The sequence below is a fragment of the Rhineura floridana genome, chromosome 7 (assembly GCF_030035675.1).
Source record: "Rhineura floridana isolate rRhiFlo1 chromosome 7, rRhiFlo1.hap2, whole genome shotgun sequence".
NCBI classification, from domain to species: domain Eukaryota; kingdom Metazoa; phylum Chordata; class Lepidosauria; order Squamata; family Rhineuridae; genus Rhineura; species Rhineura floridana.
In genome coordinates, this window is record NC_084486.1 from 48,825,236 (window position 1) to 48,837,709 (window position 12,474).

The 12,474-nt window shown below is 47.7% G+C and overlaps 1 protein-coding gene across 1 annotated transcript; it reads right to left on the reverse strand.

Annotated features, from left to right (window-relative positions):
• LOC133388932 (cytochrome P450 26A1) lies at window positions 1–12,195 on the reverse strand. Its single transcript, XM_061635524.1, has 7 exons — window positions 11,784–12,195; window positions 11,416–11,640; window positions 9,537–9,836; window positions 9,245–9,394; window positions 4,049–4,183; window positions 2,784–2,936; window positions 1–778 (listed from the first exon to the last, which is right to left on the reverse strand). The coding sequence occupies exons 1-7, from the start codon at window positions 11,973–11,975 to the stop codon at window positions 437–439; spliced, it is 1,497 nt and encodes a 498-aa protein (XP_061491508.1). The 5' UTR covers window positions 11,976–12,195; the 3' UTR covers window positions 1–436.
• Window positions 12,196–12,474: the final 279 nt, after the last annotated feature.

Here is a 12,474-nt window from a genome sequence, read left to right on the forward strand (position 1 = left end):
TTCTATTCTTCAGAATTTTATTAAATGTTGACATAAGCCACATTATGGCTTTTAGTTCAGTGTACATATAATTCCATTGCATCATGCATTCACTTTTGACCATGTGTCTGGATACACATACAGGTCCTTAAAATGTTTTCAACACTATAAACAAGTTTTGAGTATGATTCTTAAATAGAAGGAAACTTTATTTCTATAGAAATAAAATTATCCAATTATGAATCCCAAGGACCCATAATTATAGTGCTCGCCTAAAAACTTTTAATACATGAAATAGCTTTAAAATATTCTTAGAAAACACACTTATAAATAACTATTACACATAATAAAGTTAAATAGATAATATTGAATTTAGGACGCTATGAAAAGCCATTAGGCACGTTTTAAATGCATCGGAACTTAAGTTAAGAATACAATACTACTACCCTGGAATTCATTAAACCCGACCATTAAAACTTGTGAATTTTGTCGGCAGATTGTCCTCTGGGTACACAGTAGGGCCAGTCTTCATTGTCGGAGGTCCATTTAAAAGTTGCCAGTCACAGTTCCGGGCCAACTCTACAGTAAAGATTTTAAGGAGAATTTTTGCAAACTCTTTGCCCACACAGCTTCTCAAGCCTCCTCCAAAAGGGATGAAGCTGAATCGTGAGGTGTCCTCTGGGAAAGGAGACATGAAACGGTCGGGGTTGAATTCATCTTTGTTGGTGAAAAGCTCTGCAACATCATGGGTGTCACAGATACTGTAAATGACATTCCAGCCTTTAGGAATCTGGTATCCCTACAAGAAACGAGAAACAGAATGGTAACACAAAAGAACATAGTATGGATTTGTCTCGTATACCCAACCATTTCCCCCAAGAGCAGGTACAATGTCAACAATGGGGCTTGGCTGACCATTTTTTACAAACTCCAGATTGATCAGTGCATCACCAACGGATGTCCAGCTTCTGCTTGTGCATAGATGATCAAACACAAAACAGTGATTAGGACCATTGTACATGTAAGAGGTATATGTGCCCACAGTGGAAAAGGATTAGCACTATGCACACAACCAAATATCACTGGCATTGCCAGCATCATTGATGATCTTCCTACTAATATTTGGGTGGAGTTACTCCTTTGATACATATACAGGATAAAAAACCAGTATCATTTGTTCTATTGCCTTACCACTGAGAGATGATAGGCCACATATATGGAGCCATTTCAGATATTAACATTGCGAAATATCAAACCAGCTCACCACAATGGCATTGAGGAAACAGATTCCAAGAAAGACAAGGTATGGATTCTTCCCACCACATAGATTTATAGACCACCCTCTTCTATAAAACTAAGGAATAGTTTAAGAATACTTTCTTTTGACTTGGCTAAACAGCTCTGGCAAGATGACTAAAGTTCTCCCTTAACTCACCAAGGATAATATAGAGATGGAAAGAAGTTTCTGTTTATGGTTACCATTCAAAGCTGATCACCTGCTCAGGGAGGAAGACTGAACAAATTCCTAGCATCAACTCCTATACATATAGGTCCAGCATAGGAAACCTTTGGCCCTCCAGATGTTGCTGACTACAGCTCCCATCATTCCTTGCTGTTAAGCTATACTTGCTGGGACTGATGGGAGCTGTAGTCCAGCAACATCTGAAGTACCAAATGTTCCCCGCACCAACAAAGTTCAGCAGCTACCATATGTATGAAGTGGGGAACAGAGCTGGCCCTACCATTAGGCAGAGTGAGATGGCTGCCTCAGACAGCAGATGAGGGCAGAGAGTAGACAGAGCTGTGAATACCACATGGCCTGTCCTGCTCCCCCTAAACTAGTCTGCTACTGTCTGGTGCAGTGGAGGACTCTCTGTGCTGAAGTCAGTCAACAGCCAGTCTTGTTGGCTTCTGTACATGAAATGGAGATGGCACAATCTTGTCCTTTGCCTCAGGCAGCAAAATGTCTTGAGCCAACCCTGGTGGGAAAGTCCCTTACAAAAATGTCTTGCTGTAAGTAAAGATCTGTGCTGATCTCTCTGCAATATTGCTCCCTAATTTGTAATGCATTAGGAAAACAACGTCTTTACTATGATAAGAGGGGGAGAGAGGGTTGCTAGATTAAATACAGGTATTCCTGAACCTTTTGTAAAGTTGTGTAGTGGAGACTTCTTCTTAGCTTCACTCTGAAGAAGCCATGCTTGCCAGAATTTTTTGCAAACCATAGCTCTGGTGCTCAGACTGAAAGGCAAGCCTTGGCCAAGTTCCTCCGTACCAAGACATAAGAACAGTTGCAAGCACTTACCTTTTGGGTGAAAAATGCCATGAAAAGAGCTAGTGATCAGTTTGATTTATTCCTATTCCAGAAGTACAGCCTTAAGTGCTCCAGAGCAGAGCAATGTTCAATAGGTCCTCCTCATTGTGACACAAAAGCTGCACCTGTGGGACTTGGACCATATCATCATCCTCAAAGGACTGTTTTCCATCTCTGATCATAGAATCAGACTTCTGAGTAGGAAAACATATTTGGCCAAAATTGGCTTCAGAGATAGATACAGTTTCTCCAGAGACATTGGAAGGATGCAGAAACCCCCACCTGTTGGATGTTGTTCTGTTGTGGAGGTTTTTAAAAGGTGCAGAAGCCCCTTTTTATTACTGTATGATCAATCTAATTATTACTGCAAACTTCTGTTACTATACGATGTGCTAAAAAGAAAGCTCTCCTCTGAAAATCAGCAGGACCACCAGAACAATGCATTTAGGATTTGGATGTCATGGGAGCTTAATGTGTTTTCCCTGCTTACATTTAGCTCAAAAGTTTTGAGTGCTACTCTGAATCCTCCAGGAACTGGCGGGCTCAGACGCAGAGTCTCTTTGATGACACAGCCAGTGTACTTCAGCTGTTCCAAGGCTTCCATTTCTAAATGCTTATCTTGGCTCATGTTGCCCAACAATCCCTGGAAACAAAGAATGTGTCATGAATACCAGAACACAAGTAAAGGGAAGCCTAGCCATCCAATATTCACAGCATCCATTGGAGAGAAATCTACTTGTACCTACTTCCACTAAAAGTGGCAAGCAAGACTTTTAGATCCAAGCCCAACTTCCTTCCCAACTCCCTCTTACTTAACACATATTTTTCTTGCCACTGCCTCGATGGTGTTCATTTAGATTTCTGCTCACATAATTCCTGGCACCATTTGAACTCCACATACCAGGAAGTTTACCCACATGTATGAGAGACAACTTTAATATTAGTGCTGTCGCTAATTAAGATATTTATTTATTAACAACAGTCATGACAGAATGAGATTCAGTCAGTTAAATCTGTATATTTGTATATGAATAAAACTGTTGTGACACCCAAACAGAATTACATATGATCTTGGAAGGGGCATTCCTTTTAAAAGGAGAGGGAATGCCAGCCTATCCATATTTTCTCATATTAAAAACATCAACAATCTAAAAAAACCCACTGACCATTAAAACACAGGATAACATTTTTAAAATGATTCAAAAAGATTGTAATTAGTTCAGCTAATAAGCTTAGATCAACTAACAATAATAGACTTAGATCAACTAAATATTATAGCACTACTTTATATGCACATGGGAAAACATTTTATATATACCCCAGTGGGAAATACAGGAAAAACTTCCTAACTGTTAGAGCCATACGACAATGGAACCAATTACCAAGAGAGGTAGTGGGCTCTCCGACACTGGAGGCATTCAAGAGGCAGCTGGACAGCCATCTGTCGGGAATGCTTTGATTTGGATTCCTGCATTGAGCAGGGGGTTGGACTTGATGGCCTTATAGGCCCCTTCCAACTCTACTATTCTATGATTCTATGTGCACAAAGGGGCAGGTAGAAGTTAGACATGCTCAGCAGAGACCTTGAGCATCATGCCACCTACTTATTTACAGCATTGTTAATATGACCAACGCATTTGTCCTCTGTGCCAACAGAGTTTTGAAACCAGGTCTCCCAGCTCAGTCTATTGGATCATGTCAGACTGCTTCATGCGCAGCAGAGATTTGCTTCCAGCACCTGGAGACAACACCCACCTTCTCCTGCAATTCCTTCCTCACTTTTTGCAGCACATCACGGTGAAGGCCTAGGAACGTAATCAAGGACGTAGCCGCACTGGCAGTGGTTTCGTGCCCAGCAAAAAGAAGTTCAGTTGCAGATTCTTTCAGCTCCTTTAGACAGAAAAAAACCCAGAAGGAACATTAAGCTATATTTTTATTCCAGGCTTATCACACTCAAAAAAATGCACTGATGAGCCAAACTTCTTTGTCACAGATACCATATTTATGCTGGGCTGAGAGGAGTTGGATATCAAAGGGTGATATCACCTTTTGGTGATAGAATAAAGGACCATATTGTTTTTCTAAGTTTGTGGGTATGTTTTATTGCTCTGTTATGATTTTTAGTATTTTACCAATGTTTTACAGAGAACATTTGTTATTGGGTGGTACACCATCATAGTAATATATAAATAAATGTCTATAATTTTGCAAGGAAAAAAAGGCTCCTTTGATGGGAGGCAGGAGGGTTGCTTCCTATACCCATCACTATCCCCTTTCAATATGTTGCCTCCCCAGATCCTTCTTGCCGAGAGAGTCACTAATTCCTCCCTTCCCCTAAACATCCCACCAGCTAAGCAGCCTTTCCACACACCATTGCTTGTCCTTGAAAATCCTCACTGCCAAAACAGCTCGCCTCCTCCCCCTCCCAGTTCAGCCAGTCTGAATATCTGTCATTGTCCAACTCTTTCCGGCAGCCACCTTCCCATTCCGCACCCTTCCCCCTTGGCTGCAGAAGACAAGCCAATTGCACATTCCGCCCCCCACCCACCCTTCTCCACCCCTAATGCACCACAATCCACTTCCTATACCATTGACATCTGCACTGCTCATTTAAGAAATGGTCAGAGAGGCCAATGCACTTAGTTTATCGGCCACTCCCAAGTCAGCCCTTTTGCCCTGAAGATGATTTGATAACATGTTAAGAATGTGGGGGCGATAACAGAGAAGGTCATACGGAATGGCCTCTGGCCTCTAAAGCAGTGTTATTCAGTCTTGGATCCCCAGATGTTGTTGGGAGCACAACTCCCAACCATTCTCATCCAGCCTAGCCAATGGTTAAAGATGACGGAAGCCAGCAGCGGATGGCGCAGTGGGGCTGTGACACTTACCTGGCCTCTCTGTGGCCAAGTCATTGAGCATACCAGGATGGTGAGGAGCAGCGTTTGGCAGGGTGCAGATGCACCAGCAGGAGCAGCAGATGGGCTCCACCAGTACACTTGCACAGTGCTAAACTTGCCACCTCCTCCCACGTCCACCTCCATCCCGGTATGCAACAGCAACTCAGTAGGAGGGAGGCCAGATAAGCGCCAGCTGCTACTGATAACAGTTTTAGAGTAACATCATCTGGGAACCCAAAGTTGAAGAACATTGCCCAAGAGCTTAGGTTTGACAACTTGCACTCCTACTGAAATCCAGTGTTGATTGCTTCCAGTCACTACTCCCCTTTCCATCTGGTTTTCCTACAACACACACATCTTAGAGCAGCCTTTCCCAACCAGTGTGCCTCCAGATGTTGTTGGACCACAACTCCCATCAGCCTCAGCCAGCATTGCCAATGGTCAGGAAAGATGGGAGTTGTGGTCCAACAACATCTGGAGGCACACTGGTTGGGAAAGGCTGTCTTAGAGAGTTATATTCGTTAACTATCCCATAATCCCTTGCAGTGAGGAGGAGAGCTTCCCTTGGCTAAGAACACCGTTGAAGGAGGTGATGCAGCACAGAGGGAGTCTGTCAGGATCGAGCGATCAAAGACCGTGGTAGTTTAGCAGGTTCAAGCTGGTCAAGGAAGGCATTGAGAGTACACGAGATGATGTCAGGTATGACATAGCCAGGAAGTACCCAGAGGAGAAGGATAGATTGGTGACATGATTGAGAAAATGGATGGCAGGAAAAGTGTGATGCTGACAGCAGAACAATTTTGTGATCAAGAGCTATAGGGAGGGACTGTATGACTGAGGACGTAGAGAGGCTGCAGCAGATAAGTTTTTCTTCACTGAAGAAAAAGGTGTGTAGGAGGTCAGGGATTTGAAGGGCAGGTGTGAGGAGCCTGAAGCCCTCCAGCTGTTCCTGAACTGCCAACACCCATCAAACCCAACCAGCATGGTCAATGGTCAGGGATGATGGGATTTGGGGTCCAACATTTGGAAGATGTGGATAGTAAATAAATAAATAAAAGAGCAGAGCATGATTTTAAAGGGATGCAGATCCTGTTTAGTGGCTAGGAGGCCATCGGGGGAAGTAGGCCATGGCTAAGGATAAGCGGAGAGAACGGCTCAGTGGGAGTATACTACATGGATGTTAAGCAAGGGAAAGCCAATGCGGGAAGAAGCGGGGGGATGCTTCAGGTATACTTTCAAGTACATGGCAATCTTTCCGAGCCTCGATTTTGTGGAACTCCCCCCACCCTTGAAATTCAGCCGGTGCCTACATCCCTGGGTTATAGATGCCAGGTTAAAAGCTGGCTGTTTAACTCAGGCCTTCAGACAACACTGCTGCTGTTGTTTGTGATTGTTCTAAATGCTGTTTCTTTTGTATTATTGTGCTTTTTATAGGAATTTGTTTGGTTTTGTGGAATTTTGTCATTACCCACCCAGGAATCTGTGAACGTGGAACAGGATACAAAAGGACTAAATTATAGTGAGACACCAGCATGCATCTCAAATGTATCAGAAAACAAAGCTGTCATAGGTCTGCCACCCAGGTGTGAACTAGCTGTTCAACATTTGACTACATGTGGGGGGAGGGGAGTGCTCACCTGACTGAATACAAAATTGACACTTGGAAAACTAAATGTCAGGCAGAAGAATTCTAACCCAGCTTTCTCCCCAACTTGGCAGTTTTCATCATAGGGATTTTATTGTTTTAATTTTGATAGGGAGGTACATCACGGAAGCCTTTGCACATGATCTGGAGTGGAATAGCCCATATGCATAAGTTTACCTCCTCAGCAAGGAACAACCAATAATCCTAGAAGGCTAAGTATTTGAAGAAGAGTAGAGTAGCACTACCAAGAAAGTGGAGGGTGGCTCCAGCCTGCCCTGGTTTCTACACACAGAACTCTGTGGCCTGCTATGGGAACCTGAGCGCCGTTATAATTTGTTGGTTCATCAGTTGTCCCATTATAAAAAGGTGCCTGCATCAGTGGGGATGGGACAGATTTTTGGATGATGCAGTTCTGCACACACTTACCAGAGCACATGTTTAAGTGAACTCAATGGGGTTTACTTCTGAGGAGACATATATAGGAACAGTGCCACCTTAATAAAAAGTTAAGACTGAATACATCATGCACCACTTTAGAACAGCCAGCGTCTCCTGTGTGAGAGAAAAGGAAGAACGCCTCTTCTAAGACTATGGGCTGGATCCAGTCTAACTTAGTTGAACTTCCTATTGAAATCGATAGGCTGAGACTTAATCATGGCTAGCTTTCCCCATTGATATCAATGGGACTCAAATACAACAAACATAGTCTGGATCCAACTCTGTACCTGTGGCAGCATGGGTACAGCAACTAAAACAAAATTATCACCACTGCCACAACCATAGTATTCCAACTCCCATCTTTCCCCAACCAGGATCTCAAGGCAGAGAACATAGAACCCCTCCCCCCATTTTATCATCACAACAACCCTGTAGGGTAAGGAATGGAAAAACAGAGTCTGGTCCAAGGTCACTTAAGCTGATTCACGGCTGAGCGGTGATCTGAACCTGGGCCTCCCACAATTCCAGTCCAACACTCCAACCACTACATCATGCTGCCTCTCAAGGAATACCCTCAGAACTATTACTTGATCCTATGATGTATGCAGCTGTAAAATTATCCAATTGAAACTCGTAAGTCCACCAAGATTTCTTATCAGGTGACAGTCCAAATGGACATCACACTTACCTGTGAATGAGTCCCAACTCAATAGTATTTATTTCTGAACACACACACACACACGCACACGCACGCACACACAGAGGAATACACTCCTTGAATTTTGCTCCAATTCAAATAAATGTATAAACAAATATGAACGGGATGCCTGTATGCCTAAGGAACAGGCAAGTTATCATCCTGGAAAGCCAGTTCATTGCATTTCCTCATGGTAAGATACCACTAGATAAGAAACACCCCCCTGAGGGAAAAAAAAAGAGATCCAGTGTGGTCAGAGTGTCCAGCTGAGATCTGGGAGACCAGGGTTTAAATCCCCACTCAGTCATGAAGCTCACTGGGTGACCTGGGGGAAGTCAAGTCTCTCAGCCTAACCTACCTCACAAGGTTGTTGTGAGGATAAAATCAGGAGGGGGAGAACCATGTTTGTATGCCACCTTGCAGTCTTTAGAGGAAAGGTGGGATATAAATGTAATAAACAACTGTCAAGAAAAACCATATTTCAAAAGCAGAGTGTTTCAAATGATCCTGGAAGAGGAATGTTTTCTAAAACTAAGATAAAATAGGAAAGTTTTCTAAAACTAGGATAAAATAGGGGGAAAAGGCATCTAAGTCTGCTTAACTACCTAGGGGTTTTAAGAGGTATAGAGAAAAATGTGGCATTCTGAAGTAAGCCCAGCTTTTAGCTTTGCACCCCATTGCCAATACAATCTCTCCCAGCTCATTTGAAATTTTTAACAGCTGCACAGGAGACCAGAAAGGCACCCTTTCCCAGATATGGAGATCTAGCAGTAGAGAAAGTATCACTTCATGAATTTCTTCCTGTCCAGGCAAAAAACCCTGAATTATCTAAACAGGATAGTTATCCTCATTAGACCGATATTTCCCATCCCTTTTACAAAACGGATGAAAGAAAGAGCCGCCTATATTTAATTTGTTCACTTGCTTGGAGAAAATGGGGACAGCGCTTTCCCCTTCACCTCAGGAAAAGGTTCCACCAGACTATTTCTTCCCCTCGTGCAATTGTGACTTAGCAAGCTCAATTTCAACATAGCAGAGGTTGTTTGCTCAGGAGGCATCCCAGAGGCGTTGAAACATGCAAAGCCCCGGCGGCTACTCCGGCACCCCTCGAGTTCCCAGGCCCGCGGAAGCCAGCCAGATTTCACACACCCCAAGTCCGCGTCCCAGGTGAGAACACGAACCTTTGGAGCCAGCCCGGTTGGGATGCCAGCGCCTTCGGACCCAGCCCCCAAAGACCCCTTTCAACGGGATGCCCCCGGAACCGGAGGACCCACCTGCATGTCGAGCTGCTCCCCGTTGCTCTGCGTGTGCTCCATCAGCAACTGCAGCGCATCCTTGTAGCCATCGGCGGGCTCCTTCCCAGCCAGCTTCGCCCGGATGCTCTCCTCGATCTTGGCGTGGATGATATCCCGCGCCCTCAAGCCCTGGAAGCAAGAGCGGGATCAGGATCGGGATCTTCCGGTTTTCCAGCGGACGCGCCCCGCCCACCATTCAGGTGCGGGATCCTCTGGCCCTCCTCCCGCCTTCCCTCCTTCCCCCAAATCCGGGCCGGGCTTCGCCCTTTACCTTGTAGAGGCCACTGAAAGGCAAGTCGATGGGCAGGGAGAAAAGATTGCGGATCATCTCCTCGAAGGCCTCCATCAGGTACGGCTCGCTGTCGGCTCCTGTCTGGCCGGGCCGGAAGCCCAAGAGGATGCGCATGGCGATGCGGAACATGAGGCGCTTCACCTCCGGGTAAACCAGGAGGCAAGAGCCGCCGCCGCCAGTACTAACCAGCAACCACTGCCTCAGGCAACCGCTCACCTCTTCTTGGAGGACCGGGACGTAGTGCTCCAGGGCCTCGCGGGAGAAAGCCCGCATGATCGCCTGCGACAGAAGCAGAAGGGTTTGCTTTTAAGGGGAGCCCGGCGCCGGGAGAGCCTCTGTTGGGCCCCAGCTAAAGAAGGGTTTTGAGTCTGGCTGAAATCCAGAGCGCTTCGCCCTCCGATCGCCAAAGCTTTGGATTTCCCACCCGCTCTCCCAGCAACAAAGCCACCGAGAGGCACTCCAAAGAGGCCCCGGCGCCAGGCTTTCTGCGCGCGCATTCCTAGAGCGCTTAGCAGACCCGTCCGTTCGACGCGAGCCCTTGGTTTCCGCCGCCGTCCATGCGAAGACCGCTGCAAGCCCCCCCCCCGTCGTCCAAGGCCCTTCCTTCCAAAAAATAAGTCTGCTTAGGATGGGACCCGAATGCCACCCCAGGCCGGTAGTTCTCAGCGAGACCCGACTCCAGGCGGACAGGATCGGCTGTTAAGGCTGCGAGCCTGGGCATACGAGCTCAAGAGTCCATCCCACTGAACCCAATCAAGGGGGCTAGCTGCAGAGGATCAGACTGCGCGTCCGCTTCAAGTGGCGGATTAGAATCAGAGGCGAAGAAGAATTGCTGCGTCGTGGCGGCGGCGGCGGCGGCCACCACAGAAATCGGATGTTTTAAATTACGAGTCGCCTTTCATAAACCCGCACTTTAGGCGAACTCCTGCAGGGCTCACCAGGATTGCTGTTTCCTCCAAATATTGTCCGCATTTTGGCACTGCTGTGCCCGGTGACTTGAAAGGGAAGAAAACACCTTTGAAATTCACGAGACCCCGCCGTACCGTGTGGAGGGCGCCAAGACCTCTTTTATGGTCTTTCCATTGCGCCCTTTCCTTCTCGGGCTATTTATGGAAGGCGCCATTCGTTTTATTGGAGCCGCTTTTATTGGAATGGACTTTTTCCCCAGATGTGTTTTTAGCGGCATGGCCTCCTAACCCCGTCCCCTTTCCAATGCCTCTTGCAGCCCGATCCTGTTCATGCTTACGCAGAAGCAAGCCCGGCTGAAGAAGTTGGGATTTTCTTCCAGGAGGGCCGGAGTAGAAACGCGTTATAGCCGGGCTTGCAATTCATCAGCACATTCAGGCTGCAGTCCTTATCCCCAACTGCCTGGAACTTACTTCCACATAGACACGTATAGGATCGCGTCGTTATTAGGAGGCAGCACGTTCCAGAGACGTCCGTTTAAGCATTCTGAGACTCCTAGTGGGAAGTTTTTTTTCTAGAATTTGAAGTCCCTTGATTTCAATGGAAACTTGCTTCTGCTCTAGGAGCCAAAAAAGACTGACTTTTCCCGCTGCAGAGGATCCCCCGTCCCCACTGGCACCATCGGGGCAGGACTTTGGGGCACAAGTCTAGGGGTCAGCAGAATGAGGAAGAGGTGCCCCCAAACATAGCAGGGCCAATAAATGAAGAAAGACCATTAAGTCCAGAATGGAAAACTACTTGACTGCGCCACTACTTCTCTTCCCCCTCCCCCATCATATCCAAGAGCTCCCCTCCAGCCCAATCGAGATCTGGCGTGACTCGACCACTACTGCTCCGGAGCAGCAATGCCACCCCAAGCCTCCTGCATCCGGGAGAACCCCTCCCCGCTTGCCTTCTTGCGGTGCTTATGCTGGCCATCGTGGAGATTGGAGAGGCAGCCGGAGCCCAGGATAGTGCGCACTGAGGCCGGCCACTGCACAGCCACCAGCCGGTGCTCGCCCAGTAGGATGTGCCGCACGTTCTCCACCCCCATCACCCGCACCGTGGGCCTCCCGAAGAGATGCGTCTTGTAGATGTAGCCGTATTTGCGCCGCTTCATCTGCAGGAATTTCCGCCGCTGCAAACACGGGGGGTGGGGTGGGGTGCGGTGGGCGGGAGGAAGGGGAAAAAATCAAACCGTTTCTTCAGATCGCACCCGGCTCTCTCCCTCACCCCAGCTCTCGCCATAGGAAGCAACTGCCTCTCGCATTCCCTCCTCACCTGCAACACCAACTGGAGCGTCTCCCCGAAAAAAGGCAGTCCCATGGTGCCGGGGGGCAGGGGCAACGGGCAGCCGGGATCGCGACCCCGCAGGCAGTACAAGTCCCAGAGCTTCACGGCAGCCAGAAAAAGTAGCAGCGGCAGCAGGATGAAGGTGCACACGGCGCTGGGCAACAAGGCGGAGAAGCTCATGCTGGCGCTGCCGGGCTGGAGAGCGCAGCGGCGGGCTCCTGCTTGCCTGTCTTCCTCCTCGACGAGCGAACACCAGGGCCAAGCGCCGCGCCGGGAGCCCCTTTTATACCCATCCTCAGGCCCAGGTCGCTGCCCACTTTACCTTGGGCCAGGCGATCAATTAGTTCACCCAAAGTTCAGCTTTAATTGCCGCTGGTGGCCTGCAAGCTCCGCCCCCGATCTCTCTCGATCTCTTCCCGCCCCCCTGGCTCCAGCTGTTTGGGTTTTGCGCCCTCCCCGTCCCCGCCCAACCTCCGGAAAAGTGGGGCCGATTGCCTTTGGGCCAACTGCGGTAGCAAAACGAGGATCTGCAGCGGATCCTGACACCACCTGTCCTGGTTTGGGTGGGCCTTCAACTTCCAAAGAAGTCCTTGCAGCCGCCATCCCAAACAGGTTGACTGGGAAAGTCAGGGCAGCTTAGTTCAAGGAGGCAGCTAGGCCGAGCCTAGACCGGCTTGTT

What these genes read in the sequence shown, in the direction of transcription:
- LOC133388932 (XM_061635524.1), bottom strand. Translation starts at nt 11,975, where the DNA reads ATGAGCTTCTCCGCCTTGTTGCCCAGCGCCGTGTGCACCTTCATCCTG. An exon ending in CGCTCCAGTTGGTGTTGCAG is followed by an intron (nt 11,641 to 11,783) that starts GTGAGGAGGGAA and finishes CCGTGTTTGCAG; the next exon opens with CGGCGGAAATTCCTGCAGAT. An exon ending in TCAAAACTTTTGAGCTAAAT is followed by an intron (nt 779 to 2,783) that starts GTAAGCAGGGAA and finishes CGTTTCTTGTAG; the next exon opens with GGATACCAGATTCCTAAAGG.